Raw genomic sequence first — 19,580 nt, forward strand, 5'->3', positions numbered from 1 at the left:
TCCTGCCAGCCCTGTGGCCACCCTCCGCGCCCTCCAGATGCAGCCTCCTCCAAGGCCCTCTTCCAGGCATGTGAGCCCTGGGCTCTGGCCGGCTGGCAGGGAGCCCCAGGAGGTCAGGGAGCCCCAGGAGGTCAGGAAGCGCCCGGAGAGGTCAGGGAGCGTGGGGAGGTCAAGGAGCCCAGGGAGGCCAAGGATGGCGGCCCTACCCGTGAACTCCTTCTTGCAGCGGTCCCGCACGCTTTCCTCCAAGCCCTCCAGCTGGGACTTGATCTTCTCATACTCGCGCTCCGCTTGCTGGCTCTTCCTCCTAGGGGCACACGGAGGCTCCTGGACCTGGCTACTGGGTGGCTCTGAGCCTCTGCCTTGTGCTGGGCAGTGGGTGTGGTCACAGGGGCTGGGGCTGGAGTGGGAGGGGGTGTGGGGGGCTAAGGCTGCAGGGGAGGCAGGGCAGGGGTGCAGGTGGGGTAGTGGGTAGTGGAGCAGTGCAGGGGCTGCTGGGGCTGCAGGAGGTGACGGCGCAGGAGGGAGGAGCAAGAAAGGGGGCAGTGGAGGGGGGGTAGGGGCGGGGCATTACAGGGGCTGGTGAGCTAAGACTGCTGGGGAGAGGCTCACCAGTAGCAGTAGACAGACACAGCAATGACAGCCACCATGGGCACAATGACCAGTGGCAGGATGAGGCTGAGTGGCACATCACTCACACGCGTGTCATACTCCACGCGGCCCAGCACCCACTCCCGTGAGCCGAATTTCACCTGGGTGGACAGGCGGACTTAGCATGGACAGGTGCAGCTGAGACAGTGCCCCTGACACCCCTAGGAATGCTCCCCGCTCTCAGCACTCAGTGATGGGCTCCCTGCCCTGCCCACACGCACAATGAACTCAGGCAGGTTGTTGGTCGTGTCCCGCTTCTGCCGCCGCTTGGGGGGGGGCTGCACCTCTGGGGGTTCACAGTACAGGTCAGTCTCAGTCAGCGTCTTCATGATGCAGCGCTCGGCACCCACGAAGGCCTCGGCCTCGTGAAGTGTCATTGCTTTGTTCAGATTGGTGCCCTGCAGGGGGATCACAGTGACCAGCAGGGGGTCATGGATGCATGGACCAGCTCAGCCCAGACCTCAGGCTGCATCCCCACAAGCACCTGGTCAAGACCCTGACCCCCAGGGCTGCATCCTCACCCGGGCGTGGATGAGCTTGTTGACCTGCTTCTTGACGCCCCCTGTAAAGTTCTCGAAGGTGGGGTCGGCCACGTACTCAAAGGCGCCAGCCTCAGTCCTGAGCAGGACACGGTGCCCGTCCATCTGAATGAGTGCTGTGAGGTTGTAGGCCTCGGGCTCCTCGGGGACAGCCGGGGACAAGAACACAACCTTGGAGTCGTTGTAGAACGTGTACTCCGTGCCCACAACCTATGAGCAGAGACCGGGCTGTCAGGCCTGTTGGCGCAGGCCCCACCCCTCCCTGGCATGTCCCCAGTGGCCAGCGTCAGAGCTGAGCCCCCAGCTGGCACCAGGACTGACCATCGTGGGCTGCAGGGGTCCGGCCTCCCGCCGCCGCCGCCAGGACTGCAGGGGCTCGGCTATGACTACCATGGCGAATCTCTGGATCAGGCTGAAGCCCTGCCCCGTGACATTGATGCTCCGGCCGCCGCTGGGGTCAGGGGGCAGTGCCTCAGTGGCATGACTGGGCAGAGCAGGTGTCCCGCAGGCTGTGCCCCCACCAGCTTCCCACCCCTACTCTGGCCACTCAGTGGGCTTGGAGAGGATGGGTCCTGGAGTCCCTGACCCTACTCTGCTTTTGGGGGGACATGCAGGTCTGTGTGAGCACACGCCTGCTGAGGGTGGGGGGCGGGCTCAGAGCACATGACCATGCCCACTGCCACCCTCACTTGTCAGAAGCAGGGTGAGCGACTGCCATGGGGCCTGCCGTCTGGGTTTTTATGAAGAAGTTGATCTGGGGGGGCAGTGGGGTTTTCCAGAGGCCTCCTCCTGCCACCCAGACCAGCCCCACCACGTCCTCCCAAGACAAGTGGGCAGAGACCCAAGAAGTGGCTGAACAGGGAGGCTATGGCATGGAGTACCCGGGGGGCGTGGGGAGCACTGGCCAGGGAGGGAGGGAGAGGCCACACCTGACAAAGCTCCGCAACGGCTCGAAGGCCCGCAGCACCGGATTCTCGCGGTAGGTGAAGGTGACACCAGGGCTAGGCACCAGGGAGCCCCCGTAGTAAATCTCCAGGTGCAGCTCCCCCAGAGACACCTGGGGGCCTGTGACACACTGGAGCTGGGCCCCAAACTGCGTCCTGGGGTGGGGGTGCCAGTCAGTGTCAACCCCACCCTGGGAGCAAGCCCAGTTCCAGGCCAGGGGGTTCCACTGCCCCCTCCAGGGCAGACTCAGGAGCCCCGCCACAGCACCCCCACCCCGTCCCCAGGACGAGGGCAGACCGAAGACTCGCAGGCCCACAGGTGACACCCACACTTTACAGGGGACATCACTGAGGGTCACCCGCACGTCTTCCTCAGAGCCCGTGTCCAGGTGGGTGCCACTGATGGTCAGCGTGGTCCCACCTGCCTGTGGCCCCTGCTTTGGCTCCACGCTGAGGGGCTGGGGCTGCTACAAGAGCGACAAGGGCATTGAGGTCAGGGCTGGGGTAGCCGGGCTGTGGCCCTCCCACCCAAGCCTTGACTGGACAATAAGTGTTGTTGGAAGGTGGCAGGGGCACACCTCACCCCAAGTCAGCATGTAGCCCCCAACGGGGCTGGGGTCAGCAGCAGTGGCCAGATCTCACTCACATCGGTCCTAACCCGCAAGACTCATGCAGATCCCGGGGCCAGGTGCTTACCTGGTAGGTGAACTGGACGTGGGGTGGTGAATAGCCGAACTTCCCATTGACCTCCACCATGACACCCCCTGTGGAGGGCGCCTCTGCAGCCTCGATGGCACACACAATCCTGGGTGGGCAATGGGCAGGGTGGGGACACACTCAAGGCCCTCCCAAGGCCCCTCCGACTTGCACATCTGTAGGCGTGCAAACCCTGGGCACCCCCACACCCCTGGCCCATGTCCTTCCTCTCCATCCACCTGGTCATCTAGCCCCCCAGCCAATGGAGCCCAGGCCGTGGGCTGTCCACTCACCGGGTGGACACAGAGTACCGTTCTGGCTCAAAGGTGCAGTTCCGGTCAGCAACAGTGACCCTCTTGACGTCGTCGGCTCTGACCCCCAAATTTGACCCGTGGATGGTGACACGAATGCCGCCGCCTAGTGGGCCCGTCTCAGGCTGGATCTGAAATTGGTGGAGCCCAGCTGACCTGGCAGCCTGGGCAGGCCGGGGCCATGCAAGTGGGCCACGGCCAGGCTGGAGTCCCTCCCAGCTGGGGAGGCACAAGGGGCTCACCCTGGTGATGACGGGCGGCGGGCACTCGGAGGTGGCGTTGCTGCACAGGGCCTTGTACACACACCTGCCCTGCCCGCTGCACCACACGCACTGGTAGGTGGGGTCAGCAGCCAGGCACAGGCTGCAGTCACTTCGGCCAAAGGAGCAGTTGTAGAGGGTCACTGTGGAGGAAGAAGCCAGCAGTCAGCGGGGCTGCCCCGCTCCCCACACGCCACGGGGCCCCCGCTGCCCACCCCACCCACCTTGGAGCTTGCTGTCAATGTTCTTGCCGTAGGATTTGACGTACAGGTGCAGGGGCAGCGTCTCATTGGCGTCATGGGACAGCTGGGGGGACATGTAAGCACACACTGTACCCCTCGCTTCCACCTAAGCCCCTGAAGGCGACCACCATGCACACGATGGCCCATGTGGTCCCCTCACAGCCAAGGGGCCATAGGAGGAGACCTCCGGCGGCCAGGAGCTGGAGCCTCAGACACCAACGGATCGCTCTGATTCCAGGGAGATGGAGGACACAGTGGTATCTGAGGCCACGCCTGCCTGGCCGGCTGCCGCTGCTTCCTCAGACTCCCCACCTGCCCCAGCCCTCAAGCTCTGCAGGTCACCAGGCTGCCCCCAGAGCCCACCCTCAGGGTCTAGCAGCCTGGCTGCCCCCAGGGCCATACCTTTGGGGTCCGAAAGAAGAAGGTCCCTGGCCCCTGCACGCTCACTGGCTCCTCGAACTTGAGCAGGTCACTGCCTACGTGCAGGGAGGAGCCCTGCGAGACAGACCGGTCAGGACACCCCAGAAAGGCCAGCCCCGTGAGCCCCACACCCCCGAGGCCAGCTAGGCACTCCCATCCCAAGTGACCACTCAGCCACTCCCAGACTCCCCAGGCCAACATGCAAGCGCAGCGCCTGCTGCCTCCTCACTAAGGGGCACCCCGCTGCACAGCCCCCAATGCCTTGAACTCGCCTTCTCCTTGCCCTTCTCCTTTTCCCCGCCTGAGTTCTCAAGGCCAGTCCAAATATCCCCACGTCCTCCCAGACCTCTGTCTCCTGTCCCCAACCACATGCTGAGCGCCTCCCTCATGGGCTGGGCCCAGATGCTCTGACATCAGTTTTGCAGGAGGATGGATCTGAACAAGACCCACTGACAGGCCACCAGCCATCGTGGCCCCTGCTGGGGTCCCCAGGCCTGTTTGCATTGGTCAGCCCCTGCCCCCGGGCCAGCACCCTGCAACCCCCCTAGACCTTCACTGTGTCCAGGTTCTTGCCCTGGAAGGTCACGTCTGTCTCATGGTTCATGGGGATGACCAGTGGGCTGGGGTTCAGGAACTGGGGGCAGTTGTCCTCCTGGAGAAAGCAGACTGGTCAGATGCTGCCTGGCCCTGGCCAAGCGACCCGGCTCCCACAAGCCCCCATGGCCCCTCACCATGTGAGCACGGACGATGCCATCCTCGGGGTTGGGCGAGGCCTCCCGACACTCATGGTAGCGAAGTTCCCACTGGCAGGTCCAGCGATTGCTGGCACAGGAGATGCACCTGGGGGAGGGGTGGTGAGCAGGGTCAGGTGCACGGGGATGGGGTTAGGGTGGGGCTGGCTGGGCAACCAAGTGGGTGTGACACTCACGGCAGGTTCTCCACCAGGCTCATGGCCTCCCGGCAATCATAGAAGGGGTACAGGTGGGAGGTAAGAAAGATGTTGCCGTGTCTGAAGAGGAGCTGGACGTTCACAGCCACGTGGTCTGCAGGTGGGGACAGCATCAGGTGGGGCCACAGAGTGCAGGGCAAGGCTGGCAGGGGAGGGTGGTGGGGGGACGGCAGGGTGCCAGGGGACAGGGAGGCCTGGAATTGGGCCTCCTTGGCCCCAACTCCTCACCCATCATAGCTCCCAACAGGCCATTGAACACAGAACCAGAGGCAGAACGTGGAGACCCCCCTGTCTGTGAGTGGGGCCCTATAGAGGCTGCCTCACTGACTTGCACTCAGGCTCAGCCGGGCCTGCCACCCACAATCAGATCTTGGCTCAGGTGTCAGCTCCCAGGGTGGGGTTTGCATTGCTCCCCAGGGCTCTGTGCGTCGGGCTCCCTCTCTGTCCCTGCACGCACTGAGGGCCTCAGTGTCTGGGGCAGAGCACCTGCCAGGTCCCCACCACATCACTGTGTGGTCCCTGCCTTCACAGCAAGCCATCCTCCATGGCCCAGAACGCTCAGGGGACAGAGGTTCAGCGCCTGCCCTGGCACCTATTTGGGCCCCAGCCTCTGGGGACAGCCCCACCTGTCTCAAGCTGGATAGGGCAGAGAGAGGCAAGGGCTTCTGCACAGATGATGCAGCCCAGGGCCTGGCACCAGGTGGTGCTGAGTAATGTGACGAAGGAAGAAGCTGAGTCAAAGGGCTCAGACGAGCGGCTCTCACCAACAGCTTTGGGCTGGGGTGGGTGTGACTGCATGGCCCACGTGGCTCAGGGCACCCAGAACCAGAACTGCCCGTGGGCCTCCGCCCCACTCCACCCTACCTCAGCCCTCACCCCTGGGACTGGGTCCCTTGAGGGTCTCACTGGGTGGGGGCATGTGACCCCACGGCGTTGAGAAGGGAGAAGTGCCCGCCCAGTGGCTGGAGGAGAACGGCCTCACCCTGGCCGGGCGGTGTGCTGGGAATGTTGCTCGGGGAGTTGCAGATGACGGCGTCCCCCTCCACTCGGGCTGAGTGTGGCGGTGATTCACCGAAGAGGCACAGCAGCTCATCCTCCTCCCTCAGGGCCGGGAGGGGACTGACAGTCAGCTGCACCTGGGGAAGGGCTGTGTGGTTCACACCAGAACCCCCTGCCCAGCCTTGGGGTGTGGGGGAACCACGGCTGGGCTGTCAGTGAGGAGGCCCCACTACCCACGCCCAGGGCACCTGTCCTCTGGCCCATTGTCCGGCTGCCCTCCTGCACGTGTACAGGCTGACCACCCAGGGAAGCCTCTAGAACCTGACTCCATTTCATCTGAAACAGGCCCCTGTGAGGTCACCCCAGCAACTCTGGGGATGGGGCCTGGGTCTGCTCTGGATACACAGGAGCCCCCCAGTACACAGGGGCCGGGAACCCAACAAAGGACGGGCACCCAGAGCCCAGGTCAGGGTTGAGACGCTGTGTGGCTCGCCTGCCTACCGGAGCCAACAGCCCTTGGCCAGCAGCAGCCCTGCCTCTACCCTAGACCCACCCCCTGCGCACCCCCACGCACCTCCCCCTGGGCCCTCCGGCTCATGTTCTGTGGCTGGGCCCCGGTTATGGCCACACAGGACTCGTCTCGGCTCCATAGCCAGTGGCCACTCTCGTTGGCCCTCGGGCACTCAGCCCTCCTGGTGCATCTGTGGGGGTAAGGGCAGCCTCAGCACGGGCACGTCAGCCCACAGGGCAGGGCTGTGCCCCCACCAGGCCCCCAGAGCCAGGCGCTCACCGTCCCTCGACGACGCACCAGCCGCAGTAGGGGTCCTGGGAGCTGCGGCACTGGGCGCAGTTCAGGTGGCTCAGACACTCCTGCACTGGGAGCCGGAACACCTGGCAGCAGAGTGGTGGGCAGGGATGTGGCCACCAGAGGTGACTGGCCAGCAGCCACAGGGCCTCCCTCAGACCCTAGACTTCCCAGGGACCACCGGCTTCACCCCACCTTTATATCTGGGCCTTAAAAGCCTCAGACACCAACCCAAGGCTCGCCAGCAAGAGCTGCAGGCAGCAGTTGCCAACAAGTCTCCATGTGGCCCCGGCATGATGGCTGTACCTGGCTCATGATGTGATGGTGTAGGGTCCCAGGGAACCATGAGGGTCCCGGTTGTGGCAGGCCCCTGCACCAGCCCAGGCCCTCTGACCCTGCTCCCTATGAGGTGCTTAGATGTCCTGGGTGCTCCCCAGGCCAGCTTGAGGGGCTCTTGCTCTCCCCCACTGCCTGAGCTCACAGGGGCTGCACAGGGTCCCTAGCCACTGTCTGCCTTTAGGGGAGGCCCATTCAGAGCACTGACTCATCCTTCTCCTCAGGACAGGGCCGAGGCAGGGCCAGAGACGTAGGACAGACAGAAACAGAGTTGCAGAGACATGGAAGGCACTAGCAACACGGGATGGAGATGCTACTGGGGACCCAAGGAGAAGGGGGGGTGGTCCCTTTCCCACCCTCCTTTGCACCCCTCTAGGCCGATCCAATGGCCTGGACCACCAAGGTCCCTCCCCCAGAGGCTCCACAGGCCTACCTTGTCCTGGGTCATGGCATACAGACTGGACAGATCTGCAGAGAGCACCAGGTCCTGCTTGATCCTCTTGTTGATCTCCACAAGAATAGAGCCATATTCTGCGGGGCTGCCATCTGGGGTGAGGTACACCTGTGAGCACAAGGTAGGCACGTGAGGGCGGGGGTCTCGCACACAGACCACCCCTCCAGGAGCTGCCCTGCCCCATCCCTGGGCCTCACCTTGAGGACCCGGCCATCTGAGGTGCCCAGGAAGGCAACGGTGTGGCCGTTTTCTGCGGTCACCGTCACAGCCGTCAGGTTCAGGCCGCCACGCTGCAGCACGGCCATGGCTGTGAGTCCGTCTCGGCTGCCCAGCGGGTAGGGCAGGTGCTCCGAGCCACAGGGGAAGCTCTCACTGGCGCCCTGCGGGCCATGGTGTCAACAGCAGGCACAGACCCCTGCCCCAGAGGCCTCTCCCCACTGGAGCTCTCAGTATTTTGGCCGCCACACATGTCTCCAAGAACAAGAGCCACGTAGGCAGGGACCCCACCCACATGCTCACTGCTGCACCCCGATGCCCAGTACAACCTGGCACTGAGTGAGCAAATGAACCGACACCTGGGAAAAGCGGCCTGGCGTGCTAGTGCTCACACGGACCCGGCTGCAGCGACACCACACACACGCACCCTCTCGCGAGCCCTCACAAGCACGGACACACCCGCAGGGGGCAGCGACACGCACAACCACAGATGGGTGTGGCCCGAGCCCGTGGGAGAGCGTGCTGAGGCACGTACCTGCCCGTGGCCACCACACTGGATGTCGCCGTGGAAGGGCTTGTAGAAGGTATCGCGACCCGCATCCCGCGTGCCCGTGTAGCAGGCATTGCGGTTGGCCTCCATCTTGGCATGGACCTCATCCAGTGGGAACAGGCAGAGGCCTGCACGGGGCCCCCCACCGCCCCGGCCATCCTTACTGAAGACAGCGTAGAGCACCCTGGCGGCACCTGGCACGGCCACAGAGGCTGCCAGGCAGGTGCCAAAGGCAGGGGCCTGGACGTCGCTGGGGTCGAGGCACTGCAGGTCCATCTCCAGGTAGGAGTAGTAGAAGGGGTCCTGCTTGCACATGCGCGCCAGCAGCGTGCGGTTCCGCGGCGGGTGCTTGTCTTGCTGGTTGAAGACGAAGAAGACGTACAGGCCGTCCTCAAAGGCAGCCACGAACTGCTGCGTGTTGGTGGACAGGTAGCCGGCCTTGTAGGTGGCATGGTCTGTGTAGGCCTCGAAGGCCTCCCTGCCCTCAGCCCGGTCCAGGAGGCGGGTGCTCACGATGATGCCGTTGTCATGAGGCCCGTTGCCTTTGCCCACGAACAGCACACGCTCACCGCCAGGGCCTGTGGCGCTCACCAGCCCCACTGTGGCCACGCTCTCATCATTGCTGGCCACAAAGGACTTCTCGCCACTGCCGTCCTCGTAGAAGAGGCATGTGGAGATGTTGCTCAGGGCGCGCAGGGCACAGATGCCCTTGAAGAGGCTGCCGCACTCGACGAGGCGCTTCCTGGGTGGGTCGAGCAACAGGAGCTGATTGACGTTGTCGGTCAGCATGGCCTCGTGGCACTGGCTGGCCTCGATGGGCGGTGTACACTTCTTGTTGTCCAGGGCCGGGCCTGTGGCCACCTGCTGCTCCAACTGCAGCTCAGCACTCAGCTGGTAGAGCGCGTTCACCGCCCCCAGGTACACCACGCCCGACGCCTCATCCACCACCAGGTGGTTTAGTTCTGTCTCGCTGCGGAAGAACTCCAGCTTGCGGGGCCGCAAGCCCGCGCTTGTGCCCACCAGGCCCAGGAGGGCCAGGGCCCAGAGCGGCAGTGCCATCGCCCCTGTGCCCTGCAGGAGGAGAGAGGGGTCAGGGCAGCCCCAGCCTAGAGGACCCTCCATACGCAGGAACCCCCCTTCCAGGGCCTCTCCAGACCTCCCATTCCAGACCCTGTGTGAATGACCAGAACACAGCATGCACAGCCTGCCCCAAGAGAGCCTGGTCCCTTCCCTCACGTCTGGCCAGACACATGCACTCTCATCTCCAAGACCATTTCCCAGACTCTCTCAAGAAGTTTAACCTGTAGCCTGAGCTGCAACCAGGGACAGGCATCACCAGTGCATGCTGCAGGCACAGGTGTGGCTGTCCCCAGGTCTGCACCCCAGCCTCCACCTCTAGGGTCTCAAAGCACCTGCAGGCCTCCCGCCAAGGCAAGAGTGCCTCCTCCAGGAAGTCTTCCAGGCACTCACACATGTGCCCCATGACCCCATGAGCTCCAGGTGATTGTGGGGGGGGGCACTGTCCCCAGACCACAAGCACCAGCACACAGGCCAGGCTGACCAACAGGCCGTGGACATGCAAACAGGTGGACTCCACATCTGTTCTTCACCTGACTGTCAGCACAAGGTGCGCTCTGACAGGAAACACGACGGAACCCAAAGCTGCAGCTGGAAAGGAGCCAGGGCCAACCGTGGGGGTCAGTGAGGGCACGCACTATTTATATCTGCCCACCAGCGCCGCTCAAACTGTAGCCTGGCCCCACCTCCCATCCACCTCCCCCGAGCCTCACTGATCCCCTGGGGAACTAGCAGAGGAGGCAGCAGTAATCCACCTGTGCCCTGCCAGCTGAGCCTCAGATGTAGGCGCACAGGAGGCAGGAGCCCAGGAGAAGCCTCTGAGTGGGGAGACCCCGGAGTCTGTGGTGGGCTGAGTCGGTGTGCAGGGGTCCATCTGCACACAGGCCCCTGCATGTGTTCAAAGAGATGAGGGATGAGCTGCTAAGGCCAAGGGTGGGCTAAGGATCCCCAGATTGGAGGAGGGACTCAAGGCTCCACAAGTGGACCCAGAACATACGTAGTTCCTCCTCCCCAACTTAGAGACGTTGGAATCTGTCCCTGACATTCTGCCTCCAGAATTCTCTCACCTTGGGGCAGTCCTGCAACCCCTCACCCTCAGGACCCCACTCTGTCCTGATCAGAACCCCCGATCGGTCTCCTCTGACACCCCCTCAGCTGCCCTCCCCTGATGTGTGCAGGAGCACTCACCCTGGAGCCCCGCAGTCCTCCCCGAGGGCACTGTGCCTGGCAGGACATCTAGGACAACCCTGCCCATGCCATGTGTCTGAGTGGGGCCAGAGCCCGATGGCAGAGGGTCACAAAGGACCCAGGCCCTGGCCTCCCATACTCCCTGAATGGCCAGAGGAGCTGGAACAGCCTTTGGGGTCACCTCAAACATCACCTCCCTGAATGGCTCTCACTTCCTGGAGAAGCAATTACTTTCATACCCCACCGTGGACACCTCGCCTGCCTTGCTCCATCTCCTCCAGGCAGGCAGGAAGCTGTCTGCTCTATTCGTGGCCAGAGGAGAAATTTCTTTGGGGTCCTGGCTTTGGACAAAGCTGTGTTTACTCGAATGGGTTGGTTTTTTCTCATGGACCCTGTAATTCTCATATCAAACTGGCTTCCTTCTTTACTTGGGCCACTAGGAAGCCCCTGGCCAGGCCATGGCTGTTCCCCATCCCCCCTGCATCCCTCTGTTCTCCACAACCTTCCTCAAACCCCTTGAGGAAGTGTAACCAATAAGCAACTGATTCACAAAGCCCTCCCCACCCCAGAATCTCTGCAGGCTCTGGTCTGCAACAGGCCCCTTGGCGGGCAGCTCCTGCCTCTGCACAGACCCCCACCCTGCACTGCAGTGCTCAGTTCTTGCCTGGTCCCTGGGGACCCCACATGCCCATGTGCCCTCCTCACCAGCCACTGGGAGAGGAGCCACTCACAGGCTAGCTGGAGGGGACAGCAGGGACCTGGGAAGAAGTCGCTGCCTGCCTGGCACAGGAGGCTGGGCAGTACCAGGGGGATGTGTGGGGGCCCAAGAGAGGGCTGTAGGAGAAGGAGCCAGGTGACCCCAGGCCTCTCCAAGACGAGGGTGAGCAGGCTGGGGAGAAGACAGGAAGACTGCATAAGCCCCTCAGGACCACAGGCAGGGTGGGCAAAGCCGGGAGGAGGGGATCCCCACCATGGCAGACTCCTCTCTGGGCTCAGCTGCCCATCTAGGGGAGAGGAGGACGCAGTCTGGGAATTCCCCAGATGAGCAGCTGAGATGCCCGTGACTCCAAGGCTGCACAGACCCAGAGCACCAGAACAGGCCCTGGACGCTCAGACACCCACCAGCCGTGGGGCAGGAAAGGGCCTGAGCTGGAGGACCCGCCCCTCAGCACCCAGTACCCTTCCCCCAGCCCTGCTCCCTTGCTCTCGCTCGCCTGGGCCCAAAGTCCACTCGGCGGCGCCAGCAGGACGGGAGTGGGGGTGGGCGTCCCAGCGCCTCAGCCTTGTGCCCAGGCTGGCCCTCCTAGCCGGGCCCTGCTCACCAGACTCCCCGCGTCACCGCTGCGACCCAGGCTCTGCTAGGCTGTGGCTTCAGCTTTTGGCTCCGGCCTGGCCAGGCCGTGGCGAGAGGGGAATGAATGGAATGTTCCCTGAGCCCAGGGAGGGAGCACAGGCGGGCGGGGGCGGGGCCGGGGGCGGGGCGGAACCTGAGCCTCTCGAGCCCAGGGTACCCCTGGGAGCGCTCTCATTTGTCCCAGATGGACCAGAGCTGAGGCCCCTCTGCCAGTCGGTTGGCAAGCACACAGCCAGGACTTGAACCCAGAGCTGGCCTAGTGGGGGAACTCTCAGGCACCTCCCCCTTCTGAAAAAGCTCTGCTCTGACCCTGGCTCTCCCACAGCCCTGCTACCTCACAGCCTTGTCAGGACCTGGACCGGGACGGACCGGGACCCACGAGGGTGGTAGGAGTCACAGTGCATAAAAAGAATGCTCTAGTCTTCCTCTGCTTCGTATCACTTGACTGAGTCCCCTCCTCGCCCCAGGGGCCCCACGGCTGGCAGACCATAAGTGCTCAATGAAAACCATGTGTGCGGTCAAGGCCACTGTGCTGCTGCCCGGGCTCCCTGCCCCAGGGGCCCCCGGCAGGGGGGGTGGGGGTGGGCAAAGTGAGGTTCAGATCCCAGTGCTCTAGGGCCCTGTGCTGAGCCCGGGCCATCCGGGGGGCAGGCGGGACGGGGTCCCACCCCACAGGCAGCAGCTCCCCTCCACATCCTGGACAAACAAAGCCTCAGGTGACATGGCTGGCAGGTCCAGGAGTGAAGGGTGACCCACCTGACCGGGCAGAGCGCAGGCCGGCAGTGTGGGAGGCGCCGGGCAGAGCCAGCAAAGCTTCCTGCCGCTGGTGTTCCTGGAATGGGCGCTTCCTGTTTTGAAGGCAGCCCAGGACCCCTGCTCACCGGGCCAGCGGGGATTTCCTCAGGGGCATCAGACAGCCTTCTTCCTGGCTCAAGTCCGGAGGTGCACTTCCAAGAAGTCGCACAAACTCCGGCCCGCTGCTGGCCCGGAAAGTGTCTGGACAGGCACCGCCTCCCCCCAAGCCCAAATTCCCAGCCCTAATGTTCCAGGACCCAGCGCTCTGGCACCCAAACACCACCCAGTCTCACTGCAGAGCCACCCCTCCCAAGCAAACCTGACCTCAGAGAACTGGGGGGCTTGGCAGCAGGCCCCATGGGCAGGGTGCCTGGGTTTGGGCAGACATGCGCACACTGGGCCCGGCTGGACCAGAGCCTCGAGAACACCACACACCATAACTGGAAGGGCACCTCCAGCCTCACTGTCCACGTGGCTGTAGCCCCCCGCTGCCTTCCCCACACAGGGCCCAGCCCCCACTCACCAAAGCTCCAGTACTCCAGCTCAGTCTCCTCTCCAGGCCTGCATTGAGATTCTCTAGGAAGCAAAGGAGAGATAGTGGTCTCACCATGAGCCTGGCCTGCCCCCACCTGTCTCCTCTGCTCATGTCTGGGGAGTGGGCAGCAGCCCATGGGACCCCATCCGGCCTCTGCCATCCTGGAGCAGAAGACCCCCAACCTCTTCTGCCTCCCCTACCTGCACCCAACATAGCCTCTCCCTCAGACGCCAGCCTTCAAGCCCCTCACCCAGCACCACACTGCATACACATCCACTTGGTCTTTCCAGAATACAAGCCTGACACACTCCTCTCTCCTCTGCTCAAAAAGGCAACAGCTTCTTTTCATCATAAGTCTATTGGTCCTATCTGCCTTTTTAAACTAGGTACATACATTACTTTGATTGAAACAAAAATTCTTTTCTGAAAGAGATGCATACCCATGACTCCGTAATTCTACTTACTAGCTGTGTGACCTTGGGCAAGTTACTTAACTTCTCTGTGCCTCATTTCCCCATCTGTGAAATGGAGACAGTCATAGTGAGCTCCCCAAGGATTTGTAAGGATTAAACTTTCCTGACCAGCCTCCAGGAGCCTGCTACACTGTAGCACTCAGCCATGCTGCTATTGTATCTTCCCATTCTGGATAAACATCCCTGGTGCCTCCAGGGAGGACCTACCCAAGGATACTTCTCAGCCAGGTTTACTAGAGTAAACATTTGGCAACCACCTAGCATCCGACAGGAAGACCCTGAAAACCACCAGCCCAGTGCAGGTCGGTGGTCCGTGCCCACCCCACCGGAGCCAAGACCTGTCGGGCACGGCTGTGGCACAGGATTCCAGGGATCTCCATGGGCATCCATGTGGACACACAGGAGTTCAACTGCTGAGAAGTTCTAGAAGGCTTCATCCAAATTGAAAATAGTGGTGAAGCCTAGGGGGCAGGGAGGAGGGGGCTGGGATAACAAAGTAACTTCATTTCCCGATTTTTTGAAAATTTTTTATAAGAAGGTATTCAGCATTACTTGACTAAACAAAAAGAGGTATATGTAACAATAAAAACTGTCTCCCCCAGCCCCTCCCTCCAGCTCCACTCTGCCTCAGGACATGGCCTTCCATGCCCTGAGTGACCCCCTCCAACCATCTCTCCTGGCCTATCCAAGCCCTCCCCACATCTAAAGTTCAGCCACTGAACCCTGCTCTGGCCACAGCCACAGCCACGGCCTATGGACTCCCAGCCTGGCTGCCTCCCCCAGCCTCGTGCCTCCAGCACCTCCTCTACCAGGAGCAGGCCCTGCCCCCCCATCCCACAGGGTGCTCCACATGCCCTGCACAGTACACTCCCTCCACACACGGTCACCAGTCGCCCAGGTCCCTGGAGAGCAGGACCCAGAGTGGGTCCCAGGGAGGTGGGCAGGGTGAGGCAGGCGGGGAGGTAGGCCCTACACTTGTGCATACAGGCAGCACTTCCCTGTGGCAGGAAAGTCCGCTGGTGTCCTCAGCCGTGGCTGAGCAGGGAAGGGTTAACCTGGACACGGGGCTCGGGGCTCAGGGTACTGGGGAGCAAGGGGTGTCCATTTGCCCTAGGTGCTCAACACGGCCTTTGTGAAAGGAGCAATGCCCACTCCACAGGCAAACCCAGGCGCCGAGCCCCACAGCACACGGATGGCACAGGGCCTACAGATCTGCCAGCTTGGAGGGACATCATGCCGGCCACCCGTGCCCGTGCCCACTCCCTCAGCCTCCTGCAACCCCTGAGCTTCTCCCTGTGGCACACCCCCAGCCCCTAGCCCCAGCCCTCCAGGGGTCTAGGCAAGGGGGGTGTGTGTGTGCATGTGTGTCTGCTGCAGGCAAGGCCAAGGCAGGCCAGCCTCTTCCAAAAGACACTTCCTTTATGAGCCCACACATGCCCGTCCACTCAGCCCCCATGGCCACAGCCCCCCCCCCCCCCCCAGCCCCAGGGACATGCCCTGAGTGATCCACTGACCAGGCTCATCTCTCAGACGCTCCCAGAGGCAGCCCATGGATTTGTCCTCCCAACATTGGGCTCCTTCAGCCAATGCTTCCTGCAAGATGAAACCTGACAGCCCCCCCTCCCCAGCCACCATGTCCTGCAGCCTTTCCTAACCCAAGGGTGCTTCCTCTCTCAACCACCCAGTCCTGGCCCCCAGCTTCTCCCACCTTGCCCTTCCCACCCCCAACAGCCAGGCTTTATCTCCTGCTCTTAGGAAAGTTATTCCCACTACCCTCAGAAGACTACCCACCTGAGTGCCCACAGGGCCCTGAGGCCATGGCTGATGCACCAGCCCACAACACACACCCTGTGCTGCTGCACGGAGGGCTCTCAAGGGCAGAACTCTGGAGCCAAACTATTGGGTTCAAGCCCCAACTCTGTCGCTTTCTACCTGGGTTATGTGGGTTATCTACAAAGCTCCTCTGTGCCTCAGTTTCCCCATGTGTAACACAGGGGTAATAACAGCACTGGCCTCAGGGGCTGCCATGGTATGTGCCTGTCAGCATGTGGAAATCCTTTCGACTGCAGTAGAGGAGGTATTCCTCCTACCATCATGACATCACCATGTCTCTACTTTTGCTGTTCCCCCTGGAAAACTCCTACCCATCCCTCAGAGCCCTGAGACATCCATCCTAACCCAGCACTACAGGCTGCCACTCATCCTCTATGGTCTTCACAGACAGGCAAGGTCTGAACACAGGATCTGGCCAGGTGGGCATCTTAGGTCTGAGTCCAGTGGCCCAGGAAGGGGGCGACACATTGCGAGGGAGTCAAAAGCACACACACTCCCTGAAGCTGGTCCCCAAGCTTCACACACACAGTGGTGTCTCTCTCCCAGCCACAGTGCTGATGGGGACAGGCGGCTCCCCAGGACTCCAGGCCCCTCCTCCACACCCCAGATTAAGTGGGGAGCAGTAGGAACCCCTTGTCAGTTGGGTCCCCTTTGGCTTCCCTCCTCAGGTTCCACCTTCCTCTGGCCAGGAGCCACCAGGCCCCTGCACAGGCAGGTTCTGCCCCCCTCACCCTTGCCACCAGGAAAAGGTACACAGGAGGCGCCTAGAGAGGAGGGCAGAGCCTCACTCCAGATCAGGCCGCAGGCTGAGGGCTATCCATTCCTCCTCCCCAGGCCTCCATCCCACCTGGGGGAGGGTTCTGGGGTGTGGGCTAGGGTTGGGGGTTCTTTCCATGTCTGTCACTGTTTTCAAGCAAACACAGATTGAGCAATTTCTTAACACAAGTATCAAAACGACATGGAGCAGCCAAGCCCAGTGGAGGAGGGGCTGGCTGGGGGGCGCCCTCGGCCAGGCCAGCCAGCCTGTGGGCTCAGGAAGGGGACCAAGATGGGACTGGCACAAGACAAGGGGGACAGAAGAAGCGCCCAGGGACAGGATGGGGACACAGGCACGGGCAGGCACGGAGAAAGGGACGACTCAGGCAAAGGCTCAGGCCCAGGTGGGGACAAGTCCAGATGGGGAGCGGGGTCCTAGCACTATGTGGAGGGCACTATGGACCTCAAAGCGGTAGGGGGCGGGCGGGGTAGCCAACCCCCGACAAAGAGGGCGGGGTCGCGCCCCCCCCCCCCCCCCCCCCGCACTCCAGGACAGGCCAAAGAGCGTCCGAGTCCCCCCTCGGGGCGGCGCCCCTAGAGAAGCCAAGGAGCCGCCCCTCCCTCGCGGGCAGCTGGCAGTCGGGGATCGGGCCTCGGGGATCGGGCCTCTGCGCTCGCTCCCACTCGCTCACTCGCTCGGACGAAAATGCAAATCTGCAATTAGCCGGGAGAGCTAAACAAATCAGAGGAAACAAAACCGGCAGAGACGCCGCAAATGCGAGCCTCTGCTGTTTCCAAAACAAGCACGAGGGAGGGGCGCGAAGCGGGATCTGCCAGAGAGCGGCGCCCCCGCGCCCGCCCCGCCCGCCGGGTGACGGGTCAGAGTCCAGCGGGACCGCCCCGGCCTCGCGCCTCCCCGCGGGCGCAGGTGCAGGGCCCCCCCGCGGCGGCGCCGCCCGACTCCCCGGAGCGCAGGACGGTTACCTGGGGACGCCGGGGCCGCGACAGTTCCTCAGGGAGCCCGGGCGCCGCCGCCGCGCCCCGCCTGTAGGCCCCGCGCCCCAGGACGCACTTGCAGGGGAGCCTCCCCCGGGAAACCCGCGACGCGCCGGGGCAGGAGGCTGACCCCGAGGAACAAGGGCGGCGGTGGCGGAGGTCACGTGGGCGGGAGCCGTCCCTACGGAACGCTCACCTGGTGTCGACACGGCCGAGCGCAGCCCGCCTTTACGGAAGGGGCGCGACAGGCAGCTCCGCCCCCGGCTCCAGGGTCAGTCCCAGGGCTCGGCCCCCGACTCCGCTGCCGCCAATAAAGCGCGACCATGGCCCCAGCAGCCGCCTGCACGACCCCCAACCAGCTCGCGTGCCACTTAGGAGCAGGGGTGGGGTGGGGCAGGGCGGGCTCTAGGGACAACTGACGTGGTAGCCTGAGCCATGCGTCAGGGCCAGGAGAGCCTCCCCCAGGACCCCTCCCAGGTACAGGGTGTCACCATCCCCTCCTCACCAGCCCTGGCTCCTGGGGCCCTGCTCCTCCCTCTACCAGCCCAGACTGTGGGCCAGACTGCCCAACCCCGGGCCAGGCTTGGCGCGACTGGTCAGCCTCCCCTTGCAGTCTGGGCTCTGGGTCACAACGTGAAAAGTCACTCCTGGCTGGTGGCAGTGAGGTCACAGGCCCAAGACCCACGGCCAAGGGGGTATGCCCAGAGAAAGCCCAGGGCCTTCCTGACCACTTGTCTTAGGAGGCTCAGGTCCTGCTCCCCTGATCCCCTCCCCCTCCCCACTGCCTGTCAGCCACAGCCCCCAGCTGTGGACTCCTTCCTGGGTGCACCCAGGTGCCTCTCAGCCCCTCTGTCTGAGGCCTGAGGCCACCTCACCAGGATCTCTGCATCTAACATCTAGCCCTTCCCCTCAGGGGTCTCAGGAGCTGAGCTGGCCAAAGCCCGAGGGTGTACACCACCGCCTGCTCCCTCTCTCTAGGCCAAGTGCAGCCTCTGTACATTGTGGGTGCCCACCTAGACTGGGGTCCCCCACACTGCCAGCAATCAGGCCACTCTCCTGTCCCCATTCCTGCCTAACACTATGGTGAGATGGCTTAGAAAGACTTGGGAACAGTTTCAGTAAATTATTCTGTTATTCAAGAACACGGCTCCTCCCAGGACTCCTCTGGGACCTTCAGGAAGAAGGTGGGATTCAATAGGCTCTGATGCCCCACCCACCCATCCACCATGCTGCAGCATCCACCTCTCTCCTAACTGCCCCACGGTGTCCCACCTGGACGTGGCTTGGGCCCCCTCCTGGTATCCCCACCCCAGCCTCACCCCATGTCCCTCCTCTGCACTGCAGTGCTCCAAATCAGAACATTCGCCACTTCACACTCTCCACCGACCTGCCCATGCTTGTGGGCAACCTCCACATGGACCCATCTGCTCAGCCCAAAGCCCCTGAGAGTGCCCTGTGTGCCACCAAAGGTGCTGTGTGCTGGGGACACGGGGCTGAGCCTCCACCCTCAGTGCCCAGGAGCCCCTGGAGGCTCCCAGAGGTTCTCAGCAGCTCTGCTGGCTCCAGGACACAAGCAGCCTCAGTCAACACGATGATCAGATGAAAAGGATGGGACTGCCACTTAGGAAAGTGTGAGCATTCTCCAGAGATAACCTCACCAGTGGATAACCTGTGGTCAGACTGACAGGGAGAGTAGGAGGTGCCCAGAGATTGGGAGGGGCCAGATTTGGGCAGGGGTGGGATCTGCAGGGGGTCTGGAGCACAGATGAGGCCTCTGGCCACCACGGGCAGAAAGAGCAGTTCAGGCAGCTGCCCAGCCACAGAAGGGCCTCCTATGTGAGTACCGAGCCCCCAACCCCCATCCAAGCTGGGAGAGGCTAGGGGCAGTGCTGTGGGCATTTGGAGCTCAATAACAGGCGTGAGCACTGATTCTGATGTCTGTCTCCCCCAGCCTGCCCACCCCATCTCTGAGCTGCCCCCACTCATCTCCCCTTTTGCAGGCTCACCTCCCACAGCCAGCTGGATGTTGCTGGCCAGGGCAGCCCGAGGCTCATGGCGGCTGCAGCTGGACCAGGACCATCCCCCGACCAGAGCCCCCTCCTGGGCCTTGTGCAGGAGGCGGGGTTGGGCGTGGGGGGCGGACGGATGAGGGCCAGTGTGAGTGAGGAGCAAGCAAGGCCTGTAATCTCCCCGTCAGTCTG

At 63.0% G+C, this 19,580-nt stretch overlaps 1 protein-coding gene across 17 annotated transcripts in view; it reads right to left on the reverse strand.

Moving 5' to 3' along the window:
* Positions 1-19,580, reverse strand: part of PLXNB2 (plexin B2) — a 31,519-nt gene that overhangs the window by 5,436 nt on the left and 6,503 nt on the right. For 4 of the 17 annotated variants that reach the window (XM_070599249.1, XM_070599248.1, XM_070599254.1 and 1 more), the window contains exons 2-23: positions 13,310-13,362; positions 8,358-9,443; positions 7,804-7,986; positions 7,586-7,714; positions 6,802-6,902; positions 6,586-6,712; positions 5,995-6,148; positions 4,992-5,106; positions 4,795-4,903; positions 4,614-4,715; positions 4,046-4,138; positions 3,626-3,707; positions 3,384-3,544; positions 3,124-3,272; positions 2,831-2,939; positions 2,465-2,601; positions 2,120-2,290; positions 1,512-1,641; positions 1,173-1,400; positions 873-1,049; positions 613-752; positions 207-307 (exon numbers count right to left, since the gene is read on the reverse strand). In XM_070599249.1, the coding sequence (XP_070455350.1) occupies positions 207-307; positions 613-752; positions 873-1,049; positions 1,173-1,400; positions 1,512-1,641; positions 2,120-2,290; positions 2,465-2,601; positions 2,831-2,939; positions 3,124-3,272; positions 3,384-3,544; positions 3,626-3,707; positions 4,046-4,138; positions 4,614-4,715; positions 4,795-4,903; positions 4,992-5,106; positions 5,995-6,148; positions 6,586-6,712; positions 6,802-6,902; positions 7,586-7,714; positions 7,804-7,986; positions 8,358-9,443; positions 13,310-13,362 (3,837 nt within the window). Of the gene's footprint in view, positions 1-206; positions 308-612; positions 753-872; positions 1,050-1,172; positions 1,401-1,511; positions 1,642-2,119; positions 2,291-2,464; positions 2,602-2,830; positions 2,940-3,123; positions 3,273-3,383; positions 3,545-3,625; positions 3,708-4,045; positions 4,139-4,613; positions 4,716-4,794; positions 4,904-4,991; positions 5,107-5,994; positions 6,149-6,585; positions 6,713-6,801; positions 6,903-7,585; positions 7,715-7,803; positions 7,987-8,357; positions 9,444-11,959; positions 12,200-12,747; positions 13,363-13,785; positions 13,840-17,367; positions 17,961-19,580 lie in introns of those variants that run through there. The other 13 variants (XM_070599250.1, XM_070599258.1, XM_070599263.1 and 10 more) reach the window with 10 other exon arrangements.

This window comes from Equus przewalskii, chromosome 29, assembly GCF_037783145.1.
Source record: "Equus przewalskii isolate Varuska chromosome 29, EquPr2, whole genome shotgun sequence".
In the NCBI taxonomy this organism is placed as follows: Eukaryota; Metazoa; Chordata; class Mammalia; order Perissodactyla; family Equidae; genus Equus; species Equus przewalskii.